Source organism: Pseudorca crassidens, chromosome 3 (genome assembly GCF_039906515.1).
Source record: "Pseudorca crassidens isolate mPseCra1 chromosome 3, mPseCra1.hap1, whole genome shotgun sequence".
Taxonomy (NCBI): domain Eukaryota; kingdom Metazoa; phylum Chordata; class Mammalia; order Artiodactyla; family Delphinidae; genus Pseudorca; species Pseudorca crassidens.
In genome coordinates this window covers 167,255,035-167,281,236 of record NC_090298.1, presented here as the reverse complement: position 1 = coordinate 167,281,236, position 26,202 = coordinate 167,255,035, and the positions used below count along the sequence as shown (strand labels likewise).

The following is a 26,202-nucleotide window of genomic DNA, read 5'->3' as shown; positions in this document are numbered from 1 at the left end:
CAATGCAGAATCTTAGGTCCATCCTGAGACCCGAATCAGCATCTGATTTCCCAAGATCTCTTGGGGATCCCAGATGAGGCAGATGCTACTGGTCTGTGGACCACACTTGGAGCAGCAAGGGTCTGGGGTCTATAAGGTCCTTCACTGAGCTCCCTTGGTGGCTGTATCAGTTTCCCAGGGCTGCTGAAATTACCACAAACCAGGTGGCTCAAAACAACAGAAATGTATCCTCGCACAGTTCTGGAGACCAGAAGTCTGAAATCGAGGTGCTTTCTCTCAAGGCTGTAGGGGAGAATCTATTCCAAGCTCTCCTAGCTTCTGGCGTTGCTGGTCATGCTTGGTGGTCCTTAGCTTGTAGATGCGCCCTTCTGATCTCTGCCTCCGTCATCACGTGCTGTTCTCCCTGTCTCTGTGCCTCGCCTCTTGTTCTTAGAAGGACACCAATCATATCAGGTTAAAGGACCACCCTGCTCCAGTATAATCTCATCTTAATTTAGGTCTTAATTACATTTACAAAGACTCTATTTCCAAATAAGGTCACATTCTCAGGGACCAGCGTTTAGGACTTCAATAACTTCAACATTTTGAGGAGGGGGGACCCAATTCAAGCCATAACAGTCACCTTCCTTCTCTTGCGCTGGCTTCCCTTGCAGCCCCACTCGGTGCTCTAACCCAAATCCTTTCTTCTCCATTGCCTAGATATGAATGGGTGTACAGACACCACCATGTGTCCGGCGTACGCAACCTGCACCAACACTTCAACAAGTTACTACTGTACTTGCAAAAAAGGCTTCCTGTCCAGCAATGGACAGACGAAGTTCAGGGACCCACAAGTGGAATGCAAAGGTGAGTTCATGCCCCCTCAAAATCCGCTAGCATTTAGTTGGAAAATCAGGTGGAAGCTGGTTGGGCAGCAGATGTAGGTACTTTTTCTTTTTTCCCAAGCGTTATTTCCTCCCTCCTTCCCTCCCTGTCTCTCCCTTTCTTCCTTCCTTCCTTCCTTCCTTCCTTCCTTTCTTTCTTTCTTTCTTTCTTTCTTTCTTTCTTTCTTTCTTTCTTTCTTTCTTTCTTTCTTTCTTTCTTTCTTTCTTTCTTTCTCTTTCTTTATTTCTTAATCCCTTCCTTCCTTCCTTCCTCCCTCCCTCCCTCCCTCTCCCTCTCTCTCTCCCCCCTCTCTTTCTCTCTTTCCTTCCTTCTTTCCTTCCTCCCTCCCTCCCTCCCCCTCCCCCCCTCTTTCTTTCTTTCTGTTCCTGGTCACAAAAACCTCCAATGATTAGAGACAGGTGTTAGAATAAAAAGAAACAAAATTATGCTGTTTGTCAATATCTGGAAATAACCACTGATTTCCTTCTGGTCGCCTCTCTATGCAAATCACAAGATTTTCTGCACGTATTGAGTGCCAGGCCCTGTGTGAGGGGCTTTACGTGCATTTTCACATTACGTCAAGAGTAGTTGTTGTGATGATCTCCACCGTACAGATGAGAAGACCGAGGCTTGGAGAACTGAAACGACTTCTTTAGGATCAGTCAAACTGGAATTCAAACCCAGGTCTTTTTGAGTGTAACAGCGATCTCTCAACCACTTACCTATTTGCCACAGTCCAGTTGTGAAGCGTTGGGAAATTGTATGTAATCTTTCTCAGCCTCACTATTTCCATCTGTAGAATGGGAGTATAAGAGTACCTACATTAAAGGATATTTGAGATTATATGCAGTAGTGTATGCAGTGTGTTAGGCACATGCACAGTCCCAAGAGCTACTATCAACATAAATAATAGAAACTAAAATAATTCCCAGAATAAGCTAAGTTTTTGGTTTGTATCCCTTATGTTTAGACCCAAACTCTCCTCTTGACTGTAAAGGTCTGACTATGCCTCTGACGTAGTTTGCAGGGGTCTGCAAACTTTTTCTGTAAGGGGCCAGATAGTAAATATTTTGGAGGTCGCTGGCTGAATGATCTCTCTTGACTACTTAGTACTCCAGGGGTAGTGCAAAAGCAGCCATAGATGATACAGAAATAAATGAGTGGGGCTGTGTTCTAATAAAACTTTATTTACACAAACAGGGAGCAGGCTGGATTTGACTTATGGGCTGTAAATCATTTGCTGAGCTCTGAACAAGATAACTGATTTGTATTATTATAGTTCCCAGGGAACCCCAAACATACTTTTTTTAAAAATTATTTTTTATTGAAGTATAGTTGATTTACAATGTTGTGTTAATTTCTGCTATACAGCAAAGTGATTCAGCTATATATATATGTATATGTGTGTCTGTGTATGTGTGTGTATATATATATTTTTTCAGATTCTTTTCCATTATGGTTTATTACAGGATATTGAATATAGTTCCCTGTGCTGTACAGTAGGACCTTGTTGTTTATCCACCTATGTGCAATACTTTGCATCTGCTAACCCCAAACTCACATTCCATCCTCCCCTCCACTCCCTTGGCAATGACAAGTCTGTTCTCTATGTCTGGGAGTCTATTTCTGGCTTGCAAATAAATTCATTTGTGTCATATTTTAGATTCCACATACAGGTGGTATCATACGGTATTTGTCTTTCTCTGTCTGACTTCACATAGTATGATAATCTCTAGGTACATCCACATTGCTGCAAATGGCATTATTTCATTCATTGTCATGGCTGAGTAATATTCCATTGTACATATAGACCACATCTTCTTTATCCATTCATCTCTTTATGGACATTTTGGTTGCCTCCATGTCTTGGCTATTGTAAATAGTGCTGCTATGAATATTGGGGTGCATGTATCTTTTCAAATTATGGTTTTGTCTGGATATATGCCCAGGAGTGGGATTGCAGGATCATATGGTAGCTCTATTTTTAGTTGTTTAAGGAACCTCCATACTGTTCTCCATAGTGACTGCACCAATTTACATTCCCACCAACAGTGTTAGGAGGGTTCCCTTTTCTCCACACCCTCTACAGCCTTTGTTATTTGTAGACTTTTTAATGATGGCCACTCTGACTGGTGTGAGGTGATACCTCATTGTAGTTTTGGTTTGCATTTCTCAAATAATTAGTGATGTTGAGCATCTTTTTATTGGTCATCTGTACAAACATACTTTTTAAAATCTTTAGGCTACAGTTCATGGGTTATTCAGTAAGCATAGTAGTCTTGTTGGTCCCTTGTTTTTAAATAATGGGTGAGGGCAACATTCCCCATCTACAAAATGGTGGATACTACAGTAAGGATCTTGTCCACTCTATGTCTTTGACCTGTGGTACCTAACACATTGTGAATATTTGATAGATATTTGTCAAATGAAGGACTATGCTACCTTATTCTTTATGTCAACTCCAGACCTAATCACCCTGCAATTGATGGACACTAGGTCTTTCTAATGTTTCATGACTTAAAGCTGGAATGAACATTCCTGTGATCTTATCTTGATATATAGTGGCAGGTACAGATTTCTCTCTAGGAGAGGCACAGTTTGCTGGGAGGGAGCTGTAGGGTACTTGCCTTTAAGTTCTATTTGCACGACAAGTGCATCGTAAGTGTTTATTCAGGGTGACTTGACAGAGTAGGGCTGAAGGAGATTAGGGGAGGACCACCCCATGGTACCATGACTGCACAATTCTATGGGTGCTTCAATGAGTAAATTCCTAGAGGTGGGTTTGGAAACTGTTCTGGTTATCTATTGCTGGGGAGCAGCCAACTTTGTGTATTAAAACACCAGCAATCATTTATTTTGCTCATGAATGAATCTTCCATTTGGACTGAGTTTGCTGAGGATGACTTGACTTTGTTCTACACATTGTTAGTTGAGTCGGCTTAGCTTGGGGCTGGAGGATCCAGTTTGCAGGGGGCTCACTCAGAAGGCTGGCAAGCTGGTGCTGGCTGTTGGCTGGCTGCTCTGCCAGGGCTGTGGGCTGGAGGTCTTAGTTCTTCTCCACGTGGGCTGCTTTCTCATGGCTGGTTGAGCTTCCTCACAGTGTGGCGGCTGAGTCAAGCACCAGCTTCTCAAGAGAGCAAGGTGGAAGTGTGTGACATTTTTATGACTTGCATGGTATATTTAGGACCTAGTGTCACCACCACCACAGTCACAAGCATGGTCAGATTCAAGGGGAGGAAATGTAGACCCCAGGGCTCGATGGAAGGAATACCAATGAAAGGGTGTTGAATTAAGGGCATATGGGATGGAGGACATTGTTTCAACCAACTTTGGAAAATGCAAACTGTTTCACAAGATGAAGAAAATTTGTAACACTCTGACTCTTTTTCTCTCCAGATATAGATGAATGTTCTCAAAGCCACCCACCATGTGGTCCTAACTCAATCTGCAGAAACCTGCCGGGGAGGTATAAGTGCAATTGTTTGCCTGGTTTCTCTTCTCCCACTGGAAATAACTGGAACCCAGGAAAGCCAGGTCATTTCACCTGTACAGGTAATGCACTCAGGCTCTCAGGCATGGGTCTTTGGTGGACAGCTCCTACTGAGTTGGGTACCTGTGTTTCTAACCATAGACACCTAATCTTTTGTCTTCCCGATGTCCTCCACTGCTCCTCAGACATTAATGAATGCCTCGACAGTGGGATCTGCCCAGAGCACTCTGAGTGTACCAACTCTTTGGGAAGCTACAGGTGCAGCTGTCAAGTTGGATACACCTCTAAAAACTCCATCTGTGAAGGTATAGAGAATCTGATCTTCTTTACCTACTCGATTAATTAAGAACTTCATATAGTGATCCTATGTGGTAGGGATTATGATCCTTATTTTAGAAATAATCCAGTCGAGGCTCAGAGAGGTAAAGTCATTTGTTTAAGAATACAGAGCTATTAAGTAGAAGAACCTGAATGTGAACTCCCGTTGAGGGTCTACTATGAGTTAAGCAGTGGGTCAGGCAGTACTTGAGAGTAACGGTGGGGGGGAGCTCGATCCTTAGAGTGATTCAGTGACCACCCTGTGGGGGGGAGATATTGACAATGTCTGGAGACATTTTTGGTTGTCACAACTGGTGGCGGAGGCGGGTGGTTTGTGTTACTGTCAACTGGTGGGTAGAGACCAGAGACCCTGCTAAACATCCTCCAATGCACAGAACAGCCTCCCCACAGCCAAGAATGATCTGGTCTGAAGTGTCAGTAGCACTGAGATAAACTCTGTCCTGGGGAGAGCTCAGACCCAAACTTCAAAACTTTTCCCTGAAAGGTATTTGAATGAAGACCTGAGAGTTATTCTTGATCCTCCCTCCCCTTCCATATTAAATCAGTCATCATGTCATTGGGCAAAATGCCTGCTAAACATGTCTTGAATCTCTTCACTCTTTTCCATCCTTGGTTTAGATTTCATCAGTATTGCAACAGCCTCCTCACTAGTCTCTCCCTTTTTCTAGTGTTGATCCCTTGAATCTATCCTCTGCACTGCAGCCAGAATATTCTCACCAAGAGACAAGGGCTCCATCTTCCTGAGTCTGCTGCAGCACTATTGTTTATTTAAAGGGAGGGTGACTCTATCAAGCAAGGCATGGAGTGATCAAGCCCTCAACATACCCCCTTGACTTGGATTTAGAGATATTTGAAGTCATCTCTGACTTTTCTGATCTATTTGTAGCAGTTAGCTATTGCTGAGTAACAAATCACCCCAGAAGTTGGTGGTTAAAACAACCACCATTTGTCTAGTTCTGGATTCCACATGTTGGCAGTTTAGGTTGGGCTCTGCTGGTCATTTCTTTGGGTCTCCACTGGGCTTGTTCATGTGTTTGTGGACAGCTGTGGGTCTCACATATCTGGGGCTCATCTGGGATGATCCAACTCTCTTGCACTTTGTCTTTTTTTTTTAAATTAACCTGGGGTTTGTTCATATGGCAGAGGCAAGGGGTCCAAAGTGTGAGCAGAAGCAAGTAAGTTTCTTGAGGTCTAAGTTTGGAACTGGCGCCACATTGCTTCTGCCATATTTATTGACCAACGCAAGTCATAGAGCCAGCTACAGTCAAGGGCTGGGGAAACAAACTCATCTTAAAGAGAGGAGTGGCAATGTCGCATGGTACGGCACAAACCTCATCCCATGTTGTGGACACAGGGAGGAGTAAAGGATGACAGCCATTTCTGCAATCTATGATCATTATGACTTGAAACTATTTGCCACCCTTTTGCTTGCATACGGTTGGCCAGCATTATTCTCAAGACCATGCTTAGATGCAAGGACGTTAGAGAGAAGGGGAAAGTCTGGGCATTGGGGAGCATCAGGTGGAGAACAGGTGGAGTGAATCTCCTGATTGCAGTCTCCTGTCCTCACTGCTTCCTCTGCCTTGACCGGGGTTTCCATTTCCACTCACCAGATGTGGATGAATGTGCTGATCCCAGAACTTGCCCAAAGCATTCAACTTGCCACAATAGTCTTGGAAGCTACTCTTGTGCCTGCAACCCAGGATTTGAATCCAGCAGGGGAAAGATGAGTTTCCAGGGCCTGGGAGAGACTTGTGAAGGTAGGTTCATGGGTCTCTTGGGGAATCAAGTCCAATCTGTTTGCAAAGACAGCGGTGGTGGGGGAGGATTTGAGGTGGGTCTCAGCTGAATTCAAAGCCCTCATCTGCAAAGCTGAAGCCAATAATCATTCATGCATTCATTCAACAAACACTTCCTGAACACCTACTACATGCCAAGCACTATTCTAGGGATGGAGGATACAGCAGTGTGTAATGCAGGCAAAAATACTTGTTGTCATGGAACTTATCATCCAGTGTGGAGAGAGATAGGGAACAAACAAAATACGTTCATGGACACATTGTGTGTCAGGGATAGTTAAAGGAGATGAAGACAAAGAAGGCAGGACAGGTGGGTAGGGAATACTCGAGGGTGAAGTTGTAGTTTTAATAGCGTGGTAGGGAAAAGCCATGCTGAGAAGTTGATAATTGAGAAAAGACCTGAAGGGAGTGAGATACGGGTTATCTGGGGAAGGGTGTTCCAGGAGGGGGAAACAGCAGGTACACAGTCCTAAAGGCAGGATCCCAGCCAAGGCACTAAGCTCTTCCATATATGTGCTCATTCAGTCGTCCCAACAACCTGATGGTATTAGTGGTACTTTATACCCATATTATAGATGAGGAAACTGAGCCTCCATTGTGGTGGAATCACCTCTCCCAAGGTCAAGTAGAAAGGAAATAAGAGAGTCATGGTAGAACTATGCCTAGCGTGACTTCATACCTCAGCCACCATGATCTGCTGCCTCTGAATGAGGCTACACCTGCTGGTAACTCAGGGTGGGCTTGTGCAGGACAGATATCAATTCAATCACCAAATTTCCAGTCTCTGAGACTCAAGACAGCCTGGAAAGCTGTCATGTAAAAATTCCAGAGCCAGACAGAACTTGAATTTAAATCCCGTTGTGCCTTTCACAAGCTATGTGACTTTGCACAATTTTGATGCCTCAGTTTCCTCCTCTGAAAAATGGAAATATTAGTTTGCACCTCACAGGGCTGCTGGGAGCATTTGTTGAGTGGATGCATGTAAAGGATCTTCCTCATTGCCTGCCACAAAGAAAGCTCAACACGTCTGCCATTAACTTTTTATTTTAGTTAACGAATACTTAACCTAGTACTTGCTCTGTCCCAGGTTCTGTTCTGAGTGTTTAAAGATAATGTATCATCTTACGTAATCCTCTGAACAACACTATGGGGTGGGTTCTATGATTACTTCCATTTCACAGATGAGGAAAACGAGACACATGGAGATGAATTCTCTTGTCCAGTGTATTAGTCAGCTCAGGCTGCCATAACAAAGTACCGGAGACTGGGGGGGCTTTAACAACAGAGATTTATTATCTCACAGTTTTGGAGGCTGGAAGTCCAAGATCAAGGTGTCAGCATGGTAGGGTTCTGGAAACAGCTCTCTTCCTGGCTTGTACACAGCTGTCTTCTTGCTGTGTTCTCCCATGGCAGAGAGAGCTCTTGTGTTTCTTCTCCTTCTCCCTCATGAGGATCCCACCTTCATGACCTCATCTAAACCTAATTATTTTCCACATCCAAATACCATCCCACTGAGGGGTAGGGCTTCAACATATGAATTTGGGGGGAGGTGACATAATTCACTCCGTAGCACCCAGTAACACACAGATTATAAGGGGGCAGAGCCAGGTTTTGAACTCAAGATGTCCATGCTCTTTACCCCTCCACTCTGATATAGTGATTTCTTGGAGAGGAATTGAGATTCATCAACGGGTTTGAGGCTGAGGGAACACAGGTGAGAGAGAATGAGCCTTTGTGCACCTACAGGTAATCGATGAATCCAGGTCATGAATTATGAAGGGATTAGAAGGAAAGGATGAGCTCAGCTGGGAACAGACTCTTAGGGTCTTATATGTTCTAATGAGGAGTATGGATTCTATCCTGAGCTGTGGGGAGCCTCATCAGAAGATTTGCATGGGTCATACACACGCCTCTAAATGTTTCCTTTTCATAGTGATGCAAATGTGTTTAAGAAGGTGAGCCCGGAGGAGCTGGGGAAACCCATTGGCTTTAGGTCAGTGGTAGGGCTATGAACTGCTGCTGTAGCCTCAGCCTCCTTCATCCTTTTGATTTTCTGCTTAGATGTGGATGAATGTTCCAGGAACTCCACACTTTGTGGTCCCAGTTCCGTCTGCACCAACATCCTGGGAAAATACAGTTGCTCCTGCCTGCCAGGGTTCTTTTCACCTGGTTTGTGGAGCCCTGAGAAACCTGAGGCTTTCAAGTGTACAGGTAACTCTTCCAGCCATTTTGGGGACTTCTCAGCGGAGGTCAAACTACCCTGAAAGGTAGTGGCTTATATCAACAATCAATTGTTCTTGCCCGTGATTCTGTGGGTTGACCATATGGTGTTTCTGGGGCAGTAGGATGGTTAGCAGGTGCAAAGTGACCTTGCTTACATGGCTGGTAGTTGGTACTGGTCTCTGACTGGAAGCTCAGTTGGCCCTTCAGTTTTCCTTATGAACTTTTCCTCATGGCTGCTTGGGCTTCCTCAGAGCATGGCAGCTGGTTCAGAAACCCTCTGAGGGAGATTAGTTGGGTCAGGGTTCCTCAACGTTGGTACTATTGACTTTTGGAGCTGGATAGCTCTTTGTTCTGGGGGACAGTCCTGCGCATTATAGGATCTTTTGCCTCGATCCATTGGATCCCAGCGACCAACAAAAATGTCTCCAGACATTGCCCAAGGTCCCCAGAGGGGCAAATCTCCCTCAGTTGAGAACCACTAGTTCAACATAATAGAAATTTCTTACTCTCAAATGAATCCAATATGGATATACTTGGCCAAAGGGCAGCTCTCCTCCACAAGGTGATATAGGTGTCCAGTCTCCTTGTATCTCTTGGTTCTTCTATCCCTTAGGGCATTAGAATTCCTGGTTCCAGCCAGGGGTGGGGAAAGAGAGAAAAGGCACACCCACGTCTTAACCACCTTGGCCCAGAAGTGACATATGTCATGTTCCCATAAGTGAAAGCTAGTCACATGATCCCATCTAGATGCAGAGGGTTCTGGGAAATGTAGTTCCTGTTTGGGATGCCATGTTTTAGCGACCACTCTCTGCTTTGGAAGGCGAAGCATGATTTTTGTTGGCTTGGTGGCCCACTCTGCCTCATGCCCATTCTCTACTCCACAGATATTGATGAGTGCCTTGATAAGTGCCTTTTCAATGCGACATGCACCAACACCCCCGGGAGCTACTTTTGTACCTGCCACCTTGGCTTTGCACCAAGCAATGGACAGCTCAACTCCATAGACCCAAAAGGGGACTGCATAGGTGAGTGGAGGGTTTGCTGGACGTCCCTGGAAAGAAGTATCTTCTTACTCCTCTGCGTTGTTTGATATTCTTGAGTTCTTCGCAGATATTGACGAATGCCTCCAGGATCCATCACCCTGTGGCCCAAATTCTGTCTGCACCAATACCCTGGGCTCCTACAGCTGTGGCTGCATGGTGGGCTTTCATCCCAATCCAGAAGTCTCCTGGAAATATGGCAACTTCAGCTGCAAAAGTAATAATCTCCTTGCATGTCTTGGCAATGGAATCTGTGTCTTGCTTTGGTTGTAGAATCCTCACTTTTCCCAACCTCTGTACCCTCTTCTTTTTGTACCTCGTCCACCTATTCTCTCTTTTTCTGTTCATTTACTCATTCATTAATCACTCATTTGATAAAGTATTTTTGAAGCATCAATCCATGGAGAAGTTTGAAAGGTTTACATTTTTTTAAATTATGGATTATTTGATATATGAAAAGTATAGATAACTTATATGGAGGCAATGAAGTATAATAATAAAATGAGTATATCTGAGGCCCTTGGCAACATAAGAACTAGAAGATCGTCAATGCCACTGAGTTTCCTACATGCGTCTTCCCTACTCCGTACCCCTGACTCCTCCCCAGAGGGAACCACATGGAACTTTTTAATTCCCCTACTTAAAATATTCCCCCTCTAAACATTCCTTCCTTAGTTTGGTTTGCTGTGGAACTTTATAACGATGGTATCATATTATGTATAGTCTTTTCTGATTTGCTTTTTTCACCTACCGTCATGCTTCTCAGAGTTGCTGACGTAGCATGTAGCTGTAGCTTGTTCATTTCCACTGTTGTATAATATGACAATGGATGGATTTCAAGCAGGGGGTGAAGAAATCAAACTTGCCTTTTAATCATATCTTGCTGTGGTTAAGTTTGATTTGGTTGTTTTTGTTTATTCTTCTCAGGGGTTCCCTTCAAGTGTAAAGAAGATGTGATATCCAACAATGAGTGGGCCCAGTTATGCCAAGTGGGAGCAGCAGTGCAGCCTGGATATGTAAGTTTTTTTGAAGGTTCCTAGTTCTTGAAGTTTTCCCAGAAGGCACTTAGGTAGAATGTTGCTGTGCAGCTTTAACAAAGTCAAAAAATACGGTGGCCTAGACCAGATATAAATTTATTTCTCTCTTTGGAACAGTCTGAGTATAAGCTGCTGAGAGCTGACATGATGGCTTCATAATACTCTGCCATCAGCCACACGAGTCTCCCTCATTTTAGTCCAAAATGGCTGCTCCAGCTCCTGACATCAAGTCTGAATTCCAGCTGGTGGGCAGAAGAGAAGGGGAAGTGAAAGGCACAGTCCTTCCCTTTAAGAGTATGACCCAGTATCACTTTTGCTTACACATAGCTTCAAGGACAGCTGGAAGGGAAGGACATTTGTCTATCTAAAACTTGGGGATTCAGTTACTAAAAGAAGAAATGGTATTGGAGTCTCACTATTAGTGAAGGTGTATGTGCTGCATCTGTGTGATATGGGATGGGTGATAACGCAGCCTCCAGGCCAGGCAGAGGAATTTGGATGTCTTGATTCTCTAATGAAGTCGTTCTAGTAAGTAAAGACTCCAGAAGCATCTTCAGGTATTGATGTCACTATATTAAATATGAGTTTGTAAATTAGCTTTGGAATTCCCATGCACTTTGGTTCACTGTTGTTGTTTTTTTAATTGTGAAATGCACATAAAATTCACCATTTTAAAGTGTACAATTCAGAGACATTTAGTACACTCACCATGGTGTGCAACCACCACCTCTGTCTCCAAAACATTGTCATCACCCCCAGAAGACGTCCTATGTACCCATTGACAGTTACTCTGTATTCCCCCCTGGCATCAGCCCCCGATAAACAGTAATCTAATCTCTATCTCCATTGATTTACCTATTCCGGATATTTCCTATAAATGGAATCACACACTATGTATCGTTCCGTGTCTGGCTTCTCTCACTGAGCATCATGTTTTCCAGGTCCGTCAGTGTTGTAGCTGTGTCAGTGCTTCAGTCCTTTTCATGGCTGAATTATATTCCACTTGGACCACTGGTCTTTTCCACCCCACTCAATAGTTTTACTGTTGGTTGATGTTTTCTTTTCTTATTTATGGAAGAGAAAGATGCTATGATTCCAATTCTGATCAAAAGGTGAGTTTTCATCTCCCTGAGAATTCTAGAGACTTGTGACACCTCAGGAATCCAGGACCATCCCACGTGGTGGGCTCAATGGCCCAGTTTGTACATTGCACACTTGATCGACGCTCACAAATGCTCTTCCCTCTGGGATGCAGGTTTCCTTCTGTGCACTGATGAACGCCACCCTCGGCATTCTGGATGACGTCTGTAAAAACAAAACCACCGTCGTCTCTCTGAAGGTAACAGTGAAGTCTTCATAATCACGTTTCGAGTTTCAAACATATTGGGGGCACACTTCGGGTGCACGAAATCCCCTTTATCATGAATGGGTTGTGAGTTAACGTTTAATCTACTCCAGTTGTCAGGTCTGAAAAATTAACATGCAGGAATATTGCCCTTTTCTGTACAGTTTTGTGAGTTTTATTACCCGAGTAGGTTTGTGTAACTATCACCACAGTCGGACAACAGAACAGTTCCATCCCTCTCCCCTGACCCTCCTCTCCTCCCCCCACCCCCACCAACTCCACTGGGCTTCCTCTTCTTTTTTTAACTTAATTTTTTTTTAACTTTTTGGCTGTGTAGCGGGGCATGCGGGATCTTAGTTCCTTGACCAGGGATCGAACCCATGCCCCCTGCAGTGGAAGTACAGAGTCTTAACCACTGGACTTCCAGGGAAGTCCTGGGCTTCCTCTTTATAGTCAGATATTCACTCCCTCTACCATTAGCTCCTGTGAATCCCTGATCTGTTCTCTGTCGTTACAGTTTTGTCTTTTCAAGAGTGTTTTGTAAATGGAATCACACAATAAGTGGCCCTTTGAGTCTAGCTTCTTTCACTGAGCACCATGTTTTCAAGTTTCATCCACATTGTAGCCTGTGTCAGTGCTTCACTCCTTTTTATGGCTGAGTAGTGTCCCATTTTCTGGATGGACCACAGTTTGTTTATCCACTCATCTTTGAAGGATATTGGAGTTGTTTCCACTTGACCGAGATCTCTTCATTCCTCCATCCCCACCCCAGCTTTTTTTTTTTTTGCGGTACGCGGGCCTCTCACTGTCGTGGCCTCTCCCGTTGCGGAGCACAGGCTCCGGACGCACAGGCTCAGCGGCCATGGCTCACGGGCCCAGCCGCTCCGCGGCACGTGGGATCCCCCCAGACCGGGGCACGAACCCGTGTCCCCTGCATCGGCAGGCGGACTCTCAACCACTGCGCCACCAGGGAAGACCCCCACCCCAGCTTTTGGCGATTATCAATAGACCTACTATAAACATTTATCTGTGTGTGTGTGTGTGTGTGTGTGTGTGTGTGTGTACTTGAATTTTCATTTTTCTAGGGTAAATACCTAGGAGTGGGATGACTAGGTCATTGCAATTGCAGATTTAAAAAAATAGTTTCTCTTAAGACTTTAAGTTGCAACTTACGGATGTTGCTATGTCATTTATAAATCTGTATGAAAATAAGAAGAACACTTTCATTTGTATTCTGGTGAATTTGAAATTAATTTATTAGTATAACGTATTTATTCATGAAGTGTACACTTATTCATAGGGTTTTCAGATGAAATTTGTATAAACAATAAACCCTTTCAACAAATTTATTTAAATTCCCTCCAACATTTTCTACCATGTTTACGAATATTCTCATTTCTCCCCAGATTTTAAGTACTTAATGAGGAAGATTTACAAACCTAAAAGGCAAGGTCACTATGCCCTTAAGGGATTCATAAATCCACCCAGTCACATGCGTAAATATAATAATTCAGAGTTTTTAAAAAATGTGTAATACGGTGTATCAACAGCCATGTTCTCTTAAATTGTTCATATTAAAATCACGTCTAATAGCTTTTTGCCATGAAATCATGTGGTTAATTGGTCTCCTTTAATGTGTCAAAGTTTTCCAGCCCTTTAAACAATAGATTTCCAAATTATGCCAAAGATTACAAAACCTTGTAAAATTAACACAGAAGTATTACTACTATGGAGTTTTAGCTTGCTTGCTATTTTTTTTTCTTTCCTGAGGATATAAAATAAACTTCCTAGCTAAACAGAAGAGATTTAATGTCAAAGGGGATTTTGATGAGATTTCATCAGCCACAGAATTGAGAACCACAGTTTTTCAGGATGATTCTAGCTGAGATTTTTTGCTCTGTCGGTGGGGAGGGACCCAAACTCATGCCTTTCATTTGGGATATGGTTACAAAACTCAGTGCATCCTGTTTTTCCCAGACAAACGTCTCTCAAGTTTCACTCTGATCCAGTTTTTATTGATATTCTTTTCATCTTCTTATCATCAAATTTGGATACATAGAAATTGGTTTCCCTGCTAAGATTTTAGTTAATTTCCTTCACCATTGGATTGGATTCAACTAATTTCTTCCTTTCATTTATTAGGTTGTGAGCTTGTGAATTCTCTTCATATATTTTTGTTGGGATTACATTTTTATAGTCAGTTTATTAACAGTAATCAAGGGCACAGTATCAGCATTAATATTAATATTATTATTGCTAGTCTTTCCTCAACTCTATTCCGTAGGCATAACCAATGTTAACATTTAGATGCATAGTTTTCCATATCTTTTTTTACTTTGTGAATGCTTGCGTAACACACACACACACACACACACACACACACACACACACACATTGAAGCACATGTTGAGAACCTACTATGAGTGGTTTAGAGCAGTGATTAAGGATTCCACCTCTGAGGCCAGACTGCCAAAGTTCAAATCTTGCCTCTGCTACCTACTAGATATGTATCTTTGTTTTCTCATCCAAAATGGAAATAATAATAGCTTCTATCTCATAAGTATCTTCATAAAATTAAATAAATTAGTATATATAAGGCACTTAATACTTGGCTCATAATAAGTATTGATTATATTTATTTTAAAATCTCCATTAGTGACAGAAACATAAATACCATAAATATAAAATTTTAAATTAAAGTACTTGTTCTTTTTAAACGAAAGGAGGTAATGTAACATGTGATTCTGTAATTTGCTTTACTTGATCGTAGCTCATGGACCTTTCTGCTTGTTCATATACAGAGATATAAAGTCATTCTTTTGTTAACAGCGGTATACTATCCCATGATTTGACTTATCATCTTTTATTTAACCAATCATTTGGACATTCAGGCTTTCCGAATTCTTGCTATCACAAACCACACTGAACTGCACATCATTAGCCAAGATCCTTGCACAATTTTTAAGTATTTCTTGCAGGAGGGATTCCTGGAAGGGAAATCGCTGAGTCAAAGGGGTATGTGCAATCTATACCGTGACAAGTGCTGACTTACTGCGCGCCACGAAGGCTACATCAATTTGCATTCCCAGTGGGGCTTCTCGAATCAGGAAAAGGAGGCTGAGTGAACGTCCTTTTACATTCTTCATTATCCTAGACTGTCAACCCATTCTCTTGATGAGAGAGGGGACAGCTGCTGTTTCACTGATAAGAGAAAGCGAGAGAGAGAGAGAGAGAGAGAGAGAGAGAGAGAGAGAGAGAGAGAGCGCGAGAGAGAGCAAACACACCTTTCCTTGCAGAGTACGGCTGAGAGCTTTGCCTCTGTGATTGAACAAACATCCGTGTGGTCCAACTTCACCAAAGAGAAGACATCTACCCTGGCCACAGTCTTACTGGAGAGCGTGGAAAGCACCACTTTAGCAGCTCTTCTGAAACCCTCAGCGAATGTCAGTCAGACGATTCAGACGGACCACTTAGGTAGGACATAGCCTTCGTGTCAAGGTCACACCTGGGGGCTGATTTAGACGGGTGACTTTGGCCATGTGATTCTGCATGACTCTCCCATATACCAGTTCCCCAGCTGTTTCAAACCTCTGAACGTACAGCAAAGCAAGTCCAATGATCGTAACAACGTCTCCCATTTATCGAGTGCCTGGCATTGTGTTAAGTCACTGGTCAAGTTTACACAGCTGGTGAGTGGCGGAGCCAGGCCTCCCAGTTAGTGACTGTGGAACCTGAACCCTTCTTGTCCACTCTGCTGGGCATGCTCCAGACTCTTTCAATTGCCTTTGGCTTTGGAAAACCTGCCTAAATTTGGAGCAGTCAGAGGGCCATGACTCTGCTGCTTTCCATCATTGTTGACTTCAAGCCCATGTTTCCCTGACGCATCCCCTGAGGATGTGAGCGCTCACTCCTAGAGTTCCAATTGGGTTTCTCATTTATTTGGTGCTGCCATCCTCCTGCCATTCATTAAGGGCCTCAGGATCTTTCCCATGACCAATCGTTCTGTCTGTCCTTTCCTTCTCTTGCAACCAGGGATGCGTCCCTTTCTTGGCCAGAAACCAAATTCAAGACCCACTTTCTGGGTGACCTCCTGTAAATTCTCTCTTTCTCCCTTTTAGACATTGAGAGCAAAATTATCAACAAAGGATGCACTGAAGAGAATGAGGTCTTTAGTTTGAAAGCGAAAGGGGATGAGATGAAGATCTTGTGCTCCACAATCGAAGAATCTGAATCCACAGGTACAGACCCACTCCTGAGAATCGGAGAGGGTGGTTATTGGGCATTCAAGCAGCAAATATTTATTTATTACCTTTTAAAACTTTTTTAAATTAAAAAAATTTTTTTCTAGCAGTCCCCTGTTGGTTATCTATTCTAAATATAGCAGTGTGTTCATGTCAATCCCAAACTCCCAGTCTATCCCTCTCCACCCTTCCCCCCACCCCGGTAACCATAAATTCGTTCTCTAAGTCTGTGAGTCTGTTTCTGTTTTGTAAATAAGTTCATTTGTATCATTGTTTTTTAGATTCTGCCTATAAGGCATATCATATGATATTTGTCTTTCACTGTCTGACTTACTTCACTTAGTATGATAATCTCCAGGTCCATCCATGTTTCTGCAAATGGCATTATTTCATTCTTTTTTATGGCTGAGTAATATTCCATTGTATATATGTACCACATCTTCTTTATCCATTCATCTGTCGATGGACATTTAGGTTGCTTCCATGTCTTGGCTATTGTAGACAGTGCTGCAATGAACATTGGGGTGCATGTATTTATTTTGTTTTTAACTTTAATTTCTTTAGCAAATATTTATTGATCACCTCCTAGGTGCCAAGACCTGTGCCAAGAAGTGAGGGAATCAATGACGGTAGAGGGGGACTTCCCTGGTGGCCCAGTGGTTAAGACTCCACACTCCCAATGCAGGGGACACGGGTTCAATCCCTGGTCGGGGAACTAAGATCCCACATGCCGCAAGGTGTGGCCAAAAAAAAAAAAAGTGATGGGAGAGGCAGAAATAGCCCATGCTCTCAGGGAGTTTTCCATCTGCTAGGGAAGTCAGACATTAACTAAATTATCTCTGGGAATGGAGTCTAGGAGAGAGTAGATATGTGTATATGTATGTTTGGTTCACTTTGCTGTAACAGCAGAAATGAACACAATATTGTAAACCCACTATACTCCAATAAAATATTAATTAAAAAAAATAATCTCACAGTACAGGAGTGTCAAGCCATTTCCTGTCCAATCCAGCAGCCATTGGTCATGTTTTATTATTGAGCACTTCAAATGTGGTTAGGCTGTGAAGGTGACATACGTACTGGATTTCAAAGTCTTGGTGCCAAAGATGAAGGATGTAAACTATCTTATTAATATTTTTTATATTGACTACATGTTGAAATGGTAATATTTTGTAGGTATTGATTTAATATACAATTAAAATGACCTTTTTTTTTTTTTACTGTTCTGAAATGTGGCTACTGGAAAATGTAAAATTGCATATGTGGTTTCTGCGATATTTCTGGCAGACAGTGCTAATCTGTATCAGGGATTGGCAAACCTTTCCCGTAGAGCATGGTTTGTAAATATTTTAGGCTTTAAGGACAGTGCAATCTGTCGCAATGATTCAGCTCTACCGTCATAGTGCAAAAGCATTCATAAGCAATATGTAAATGAATGGGTGAGGCTGTGTGGCGATGAAACTTTTATTTACAAAAAACAGGCAATGGCCAGATTAGCTTGTAGGTCATTGTCCATCACTCCCTGATCTATATGCTCTCTGGAGGGCACAAAGAACAGGCTAGGACACATCCCTGGAGACCACCAACATTGAAAGCGGAAGCCCACCAAAGAGACTGAACAAGAATAACCATAAATGTGGGAGGGGAACTTATTTCCCACTGCTGAGTTGAACTGTTCCTTAAAAACACAAATTCAAATTGACTTTTAAATGTAGCCAAGATTTTTTCCAGGTGATAGCACCTCGAGATTTTTTTTTTTTTAAAGGTTATGGTACCTTTGGTACCAGAGCCTCCGGTAGGTGAGGCTCACCTACCTGGAAGTCCACTGGTGTTTCCATTCTCAGAGCAAGCCAGTGGTGCAGAGATGCATGGGATATGAAAGTGTGTATGTGTGTGGATGGGCTGGGTCATCTATAATAACTACTGGGCAAATGATTTCCCCCCTTTTTTTTTTTGCTTTTGGGGGAAATTGCAGGGGTCAACGGGGTGGCTTTTGTCTCCTTTGCGGGTATGGAGTCCGTTTTGGATGAGCGCTTCTTCCAAGACCCTCAGATCCCCTTGGCCAACTCCAAGAGGAAGTTGAAGTTGAATTCTCGCATTGCTGGGGGCATCATAACAGGAGAGAAGAAAGATGGGTTCTCTAAACCAGTCACCTACACCCTGGAGAACATTGAGGTTTGTGAAGAGGTTTCCATTGGACCCCCATCTGCCTTCTGAGAATTCCCCATTCTCAAGTGAGCTTACCTCTCATTTTTGATGGGGACCCATTAAAGCAGCAAGTGTCCACAATTCCTGATAACTCAAGCCACTTCCCAAAATCCACCACTAGAAAAATGAGCTCTCGCATTTCTATGTGGCATTTCCCCATTCATCAATGGGCAAGGTTTAGGTTAGATTAAGTCATGTTGACGCAGGAGCATTTACACGGATATTTACATTAGCTATGACCAAGTTAGTGGTAGAGACAGGTCTGGCACCCAAGACATTTCTTTTCATTACTGCCCATTGAAATATCAGCAGTTTTCTCCCTTCCCTACAGAACATACCCACATCTTCTTGAGGTTGATCAAGTTGAATCCTGAATGGATTCCTGAATAGCGGGATTCTCAGGTAACCAAAGCCTTTGAATTTTCAGCCAAAGCGGAAGTTTGAGAGTCCCATCTGCGTTTCCTGGAGCACAGATGTTGAAGGAGGTAGATGGACACCATCTGGCTGTGCAGTCCTTGAAGTTTCTGAGACGCACACTGGCTGCAGCTGTAATCGAATGGTGAACTTGGCCATCATCATGGCTGCTGGGGAGCTCACGGTCAGTACTGATGCTCTGTACTCTAGCTCCCCAGATCCAGTGGGAAAACATTGACTAAACAGCCATGGTATGCCTCTCATGGCATTGGGTGTTGTGGGAAGGGGTTATGGGGGATAGAAGGGGTGTGTGTCATACTTCTGCCCTTAGAGAATTCATGGTCTGGTTGGGAAGCCATGACACTCGTATATAAAACGATAAATGACCCTAAACAGGTGTAGGCACGATGACAATCACGGACCCCACTTACTGAGCACCTCCTATGGGCTGGACCCTTTACTTATTTTTTATTTTTTTATATTTTTAAATTTTTATTTATTTATTTTTGGCTGCGTTGGGTCTTCGTTGCTGCGCGCGGGCTTCCTCTAGTTGCGGCGAGCGGGGGCTACTCTTCGTTGTGGTGCGCGGGCTTCTCATTGTGATGGCTTCTCTTGTGGCGGAGCACGGGCTCTAGGCGCGCGGGCTCAGTAGTGGTGGCGCACGGGCTTAGTTGCTCTGCAGCCTGTGGGACCTTCCCGGACCAGGGCTCGAACCCGCGTCCCCTGCATTGGCAGGCGGATTCTTTTTTTTTTTTCTGTATGCGGGCCTCTCACTGTTGTGGCCTCTCCCGTTGCAGAGCACAGGCTCCGGACGCGCAGGCTCAGCAGCCATGGCTCACGGACCCAGCCGCTCCGCGGCATGTGGGATCTTCCCGGACCGGGGCACGAACCCGCGTCCCCCGCATCGGCAGGCGGACTCTCAACCACTGCGCCACCAGGGAAGCCCGGCAGGCAGATTCTTAATCACTGTACCACCAGGGAAGCCCTGGACCCTTTGTTTTAAGTGTTTTTAGACCCATTTTGCAGGATGGGAGACTGGAGCTCAGCAGCCAGTCTAGTCATGAAGCCAGTAATTAGTGGAATTGTGATTTGAACCCAGGATGGTCTGAGTCCAGAAGTCTCTTTCTACAGAATCATCTACAGGCATACCTCGTTTTATTGCACTTTGCAGATACTTGTTTTTTTTTTTTTTTTTTTTAACAAACTGAAGGTTTTGGGTAACCCTGTGTGCATTGAGCAAGTCTATTGGCACCATTTTTCCAGCAGCATTTGCTCACTTCACGCTCTGCATCATATTTTGGTAATTCTCACAATATTTCAAACCTTCCACCAGCAAAAAGATTACGACTCACCGAAGGCTCATACGATGGTAGCATTTTTTAGCAGTAAAATATTTTTTAATTAAGGTATGTACATTTTTTCGACATATGCTATTGTACACTTAGTAGAATATGGTGTAGTGTAAACATAACTTTTATAAGCACTGGGGATAATAATTCGTGTGACTCGCTTTATTGCCAATATTTGCTTTATTGTGGTGGTCTGGAATTGAACCTCCAATATCTCTGAGGTCTGCCTGTAAATGGTGTAAGAATTTGTGCTGTAGGAACTGAGTGTTGTGTCAGTGAGAACTGGGGATAGATCAGGGAGGAGATGGAACCTGAAATAAACCTTGGCGAGGGGTTAGATTCGATAGAGAGAATAGACATTAGTGCTGTGGTGAGTATCCTTGTCTATATTACCAGGTGGGAGGTTCTATTCCTTGTCAGGGAGATCCTAAATGCTATTTAGAGGAATGTAAGGCTTAGAACTTAAGAGTATTCGATCCAGAGCAAGACTAGTCTAGTTTCAAGCCCCATCTCTGTCACTTCCTAGCTGTGTTTCCATGGACAAGTCACTCAACCTCTCTGAGCTAAGCCCAGTTCTTTCACCTTAAAATTGAGAACAAGGAGGACTTCCCTGGTGCCGGAGTGGTTAAGAATCTGCCTGCCAATGTAGGTGACACTGGTTTAAGCCCTGGTCCAGGAAGATCCCACATGCCACGGAGCAACTAAGCCCATGTGCCACAACTACTGAGCCTGTGCTCTACAGCCCGTGTGCCATAACTACTGAAACCCGCATGCCTGGAGCCCATGCTCTGCAACAAGAGAAGCCACCGCAATGAGAAGCCTGCGCACTGCAACGAAGAGTAGCCCCCGCTCACCGCAACTAGAGAAAGCCCACGTGCAGCAACAAAGACCCAACGCAGCCTAAATAAATAAATAAATGAGAACAAGTAAGAAATCATGATGTGAGAGCTCCCAGGCGGTCCACTGGTTAGGACTTGGGGTTTTCACTACCACGGTCCAGGTTCAATCTCTGGTCAGGGAACTAAGATCCCACAAGGTGCAGCCAAAAACCAAAACTAAAAAGCATCAACATTTCATTAAAAAAAAAGAAAAAAGAATGATGAAAATTAACACTTATATCATACATGTTTCCTGCACTGTTGTGAGTACTTTAAGCATTTTCACTGAATCCTCCTAGAACAATTCCATAAGGTAGTGTTTTTAGACCCATTTTGCAGGATGGGTCTAAAAACTGTTAGTATCCTCTAACTGTTAGTATCCTCTTACTGTTAGTATCCTCTTTTTAACAGATGAGGAAACTGAGACACAGAGCAGTTAAGTATCTTGCCCAAGCTCAAACAGCTAAAACTGTAGTCAGTTCTCTTAACTGCTACATCACAATATCATAGAGAAGAGCTCATGAGATGGTGCCTGGCATATCTTTAACACACAGAAAGCACCCAAATAAACTTAAAATTAATTACAAATTATGGCATAGAGAAGGCATAGAGAAGGCATTATGGCATAGAGAAGGACTCAACTTGTCATTTCTACTCCCAGAAGTTGGGGCATCTCTGAACACCTATTATCAGTCCTGGTTCAGAGCAGGAAACAGGAACCACTCAAGGTATTTCAAGCAGAAAAGTATTTAATACAGGGACTTGGATGCTCACAGAATCACAGGAAGGGATGGAGGACTTGAAATCAGGGGGCTGCCATTTGGATTTTTGGCTTCAAGGTCACCCCTCTGCAGCCAAGGTCACCCCTCTGCAGCCATAATGCAGAGGTCAAAAACTGCAGCTGTCATTTCACCCCACATCCAGGAAATTAAAGATTAAAGATCGGATAGTCGGAAGGTGGAGTCCAGCCACAGCTCACTCCTGTCTGCAGAAGGCTGGTGTCTGCCTCCATCCTGCCTTTCAAAACCTTCATGCATACATCTCACTGGAGAACCTAAATGACATTCAGGATCTTAACCCCCAAGAGATCATGGGAAATGTCATTTGTAAACGTCCTGCCCTCGCAGAACAGGGCATAGGACAGGGGTGAGAATGGGTGCTGATGGATGCCAAAGGGTGATGATGAACAATATCTAGTTCACACTGAGTGTCAGAGGGAGAAAAGGCCTCCAAGCTCTATATATCCAAGCCAGGAGACTGGATAATTCATTTTCCTGCCTGGGGGGTATGTTGATCCTTCTCTGAGACCAACAGTTATCTCTTTCCTGACAGATGGAGTTCACTTTGTACATCATTAGCCACGTGGGCATGATCATCTCTTTGGTGTGTCTCACCGTGGCCATCATCACCTTCCTGCTGTGTCGTACCATCCAAAACCACAACACCTACCTCCACCTGCACCTCTGCGTGTGCCTCTTCTTGGCCAAGATTCTCTTCCTCACCGGTGTAGACAAGACGGACAATCAGGTCTCATATCCTTCAGGCTGTGTCCCCATCCAGCCCCATCATCTCCGAATCTGCCTCTGCTCATCCTTACCCAACTCCCTCTATGCTACTTCCCACCTCAGGACCTTTGCATGTGCTGTGCCCTCTTTCAATACTCGTTCCCCAGCTTCTCACCTAGTTGACTCCATCTTGTGATAGGTCTCAGTTTAAAATCATTTCCTTGATCATGTTATATATTGTAGTGGTCCCTCCTACTACTCTTTAAGCCATTAGTGCTCACCTGGGATGATTCCATCCTCACTCAGGGGACACATGGCAATATCTGGAGACGTTGTTAGTTGTCACCCCTGGGAGGGGATGCTGCTGGCAGCTAATGGGTGGAGGCCAGGGATATTGCTAAACACCTTACAATGCACAGGACAGCCGCCCCCCTTCCCCCAGCAGAAAATAATCTGGCAGTAGTGTTACAAATATCATTAATGCTACAGTGGAGAAATTCTTTTTTTTTATTGAAATATAGTTGATTTACAATGTTGTGCCCATCTCTGCTGTACTGCAAAGTGACTCAGTTATACACGTATAGACATTCTTTTTTATAGTCTTTTCCATTATGGTTTATCACAGTATATTCAATATAGTTCCCTATGCTATACAGTAGGACCTTGTTGTTTATCCATTCTATCTTTAATAGTTTGTATCTACCACCCCAAACTCCCAGTCCATCCCTCTCCCTCCCCTCTTCCCCCTTGGCAACCACCAGTCTGTTCTCTATGTCTGTGATTCTGTTTCTGTTTCGTAGATAGGTTCATTTGCGCCATATTTTAGATTCCACATATAAGTGGTATCATATGTTATTTGCCTTTCTCTTTCTGACTTACTTCACTTAGTATGATAATCTCTAGTTGCATCCACAGCTGAGAAATTCTACTCCTTATCACTCTATTTTGCTTCCTTTCTCAGCACCTATTTGAAACCATATTGATATCTTGGGTTATTTTACTGATTGTGTACCTCCCCCACGAGACCGTGTGCCCCGTGAGAACAAGAACTTTAGCCAATTTACCCCCAGTAACTGTGCCAGAAACAGTAGGCTCTCAGGGTTTTTCCAAAGGGAGCGCTACTGACATTTCAGGTGGGGTGATCATTCTTTTTTTTTTTTTTTTTTTTTTGCGTTACACGAGCCTCTCGCTGTTGTGGCCTCTCCCGTTGCGGAGCACAGGCTCCGGACGCACAGGCTCAGCGGCCATGGCTCACGGGCCCAGCCGCTCCGCGGCATGTGGGATCTTCCCGGACCGGGGCACGAACCCGCGTCCCCTGCATCGGCAGGCGGACTCTCAGCCACTGCGCCACCAGGGAAGCCCGGGGGTGATCATTCTTGATGCAGAACTACCCCTCTCACTGCGGGATGTTTCGCTTTCCAGACCCCTTGAGAATTAAAGACTAGTAATGCGCTTCACTCTCATCACGTGACCAGGGGTGGGCAAACTTTTCCTGTAAAGAGGCAGATATAAATATCTTTGGCTTTGCAGCTACTATGGTCTCTGCTGTGACTATTCAACTCTGCTGTTTTAGTGTGAAAACAGCCATAGAGAATACATAAATGGGGGTGGCTGTATGTCAATGAAACGTTCTTTACAAAACAGGCAGCCGACCCATGGCTGTAGTTTGTGGACCCCTTCCCCTCCCCCATATCTTCAACCATCCCCTGAAGAAGGGTGATCGGGCTTCCCTGATGGCGCAGTGGTTGAGAGTCCGCCTGCCGATGCAGGGGACACGGGTTCGTGCCCCGGTCCAGGAGGATCCCACATGCCGCGGAGCGGCTGGGCCTGTGAGCCATGGCCGCTGAGCCTGCGCGTCCGGAGCCTGTGCTCCACAACGGGAGAGGCCACAAGAGTGAGAGGCCCGCGTATCGCAAAAAAAAAAAAAAAAGAAGGGTGATCATATATCTGTTTCCCCCAAAACTCTCCCAGTTTTAGCACTGAAAGTTATACGTCCTGAGAAAACCAGGCAAAGCTGGATGATCGGTTACCCTACCAAAAGGATGGAGCCATCCTTGGTGAAGAATAAGTACTTGTGGAATGAATGAAGGGGCCGTGTTTGGGGATCTCCAATCAAAGTAGCTTCTCCTTTGCCCTCTTCCTCTGAACCTGCTCTCTGGAGTAGGGGGTCCTGAACGTGCCCGATTCTTCCCTGCAGATGGGCTGCGCCATCATCGCGGGCTTTCTGCACTACCTTTTCCTCGCTTGCTTCTTCTGGATGCTGGTGGAGGCTGTGATGCTCTTCCTTATGGCCAGGAACCTGAAAGTGGTGAATTACTTCAGCTCTCGAAACATCAAGATGAGGTATCTCTGTGCCTTTGGCTATGGCCTTCCGGCGCTGGTGGTGGCTGTCTCTGCCATCATACAACCACAAGGTTATGGGATGTACAATCGGTAAGTGACATCCTTCTCTATCCCTGAAAATTATTAACTTTATGTACTGTTGGTCTCAGGGCTGCCATATACAGTAGCACAGGTTGTGCACTGCACAAATCCAGGAGCCATTGTTTGCACTATAGTATCAGGGATGGTGGTGATGTAAACAATGAACTTGATGGCACAAGGTTTCAATTCGTGGACTCTGGAGCCAACCTGCTTGGGTCTGAATCCTGGCTCCACCACCGTGTTACCTTGGGCAAGTTACTTAAACTCTGTATGCTTTCATTTCATTATCTATTAAATGCAAGCTAATGACAATGCCTGTATCATAGTGTTGTTGTGAGTGTTAAGTGAGTTATTATCTGCAAAACATTTAGACCGTGTTGGGCACAGTGTAAAGCATTATATATGTTATTTTCACCACCATCATTATTGCCATGGACTCTTTTAAAGTGAGGTAGGTTTATCACATGATTCTATGTGAGAAGATTTTAGGTAGTATGCTAGTGAGCCCTAATTAAACAATATTTTTGTATTTATTTTGTAGGGCATTAGAAAAAAATTGCTGGCATATCAAGCTCATGATTTCACAGACATGATTCCATTGTATAGACATGATTCCATTGTATAAGTAAAAAGTTGAGTCAATTTTGAGGGAAAAATTAGGTAAGTGACAGGACAAGTAGTATGTGGATAGGGTAGAGACTGTAATTCAGTGAGTTACTTCATTTCATCCTAGGATGGACCCTTGTTATTGTAATTTACAGATGAGGAAAGTGAGCCTCAGAAGGGTGAAAAGACTTTCTCACTATCACACAGTGAAAAAGTGGCAGGGTGAGGACTTGAATCTGGGTCTTTCCAATCCCAGGGCCCCTGTTTATCACCCTGGTGCTATAGGCACTTTGCTGAGCTGTGTTTGGGGGATTAAGTATCTAGGTTTCCTCCCTGCCTGCTGATGGCTTATACTTCAGGTGAGGTCATGAGATAAAGGCTGAGGGAATGGAATTCATGTTAAAGGAGTGCCCTTCATAATCTAAACCCTGTAAGCTTTA

General features: G+C 44.0%; 1 protein-coding gene across 1 annotated transcript in view; it reads left to right on the top strand.

Annotated features, from left to right (window-relative positions):
* The window catches only part of ADGRE1 (adhesion G protein-coupled receptor E1), a 47,936-nt gene that overhangs the window by 9,914 nt on the left and 11,820 nt on the right, over positions 1 to 26,202 (top strand). Inside the window, exons 3-17 of the mRNA XM_067730192.1 lie at positions 700 to 846; positions 4,261 to 4,416; positions 4,540 to 4,659; positions 6,307 to 6,453; positions 8,554 to 8,703; positions 9,600 to 9,740; positions 9,826 to 9,972; positions 10,683 to 10,771; positions 12,048 to 12,131; positions 15,434 to 15,611; positions 16,256 to 16,375; positions 18,354 to 18,553; positions 19,014 to 19,184; positions 22,560 to 22,754; positions 24,930 to 25,165. Of these exons, the coding sequence (XP_067586293.1) occupies positions 700 to 846; positions 4,261 to 4,416; positions 4,540 to 4,659; positions 6,307 to 6,453; positions 8,554 to 8,703; positions 9,600 to 9,740; positions 9,826 to 9,972; positions 10,683 to 10,771; positions 12,048 to 12,131; positions 15,434 to 15,611; positions 16,256 to 16,375; positions 18,354 to 18,553; positions 19,014 to 19,184; positions 22,560 to 22,754; positions 24,930 to 25,165 (2,281 nt within the window). The remainder of the gene's footprint in view (positions 1 to 699; positions 847 to 4,260; positions 4,417 to 4,539; positions 4,660 to 6,306; positions 6,454 to 8,553; positions 8,704 to 9,599; positions 9,741 to 9,825; positions 9,973 to 10,682; positions 10,772 to 12,047; positions 12,132 to 15,433; positions 15,612 to 16,255; positions 16,376 to 18,353; positions 18,554 to 19,013; positions 19,185 to 22,559; positions 22,755 to 24,929; positions 25,166 to 26,202) is intronic.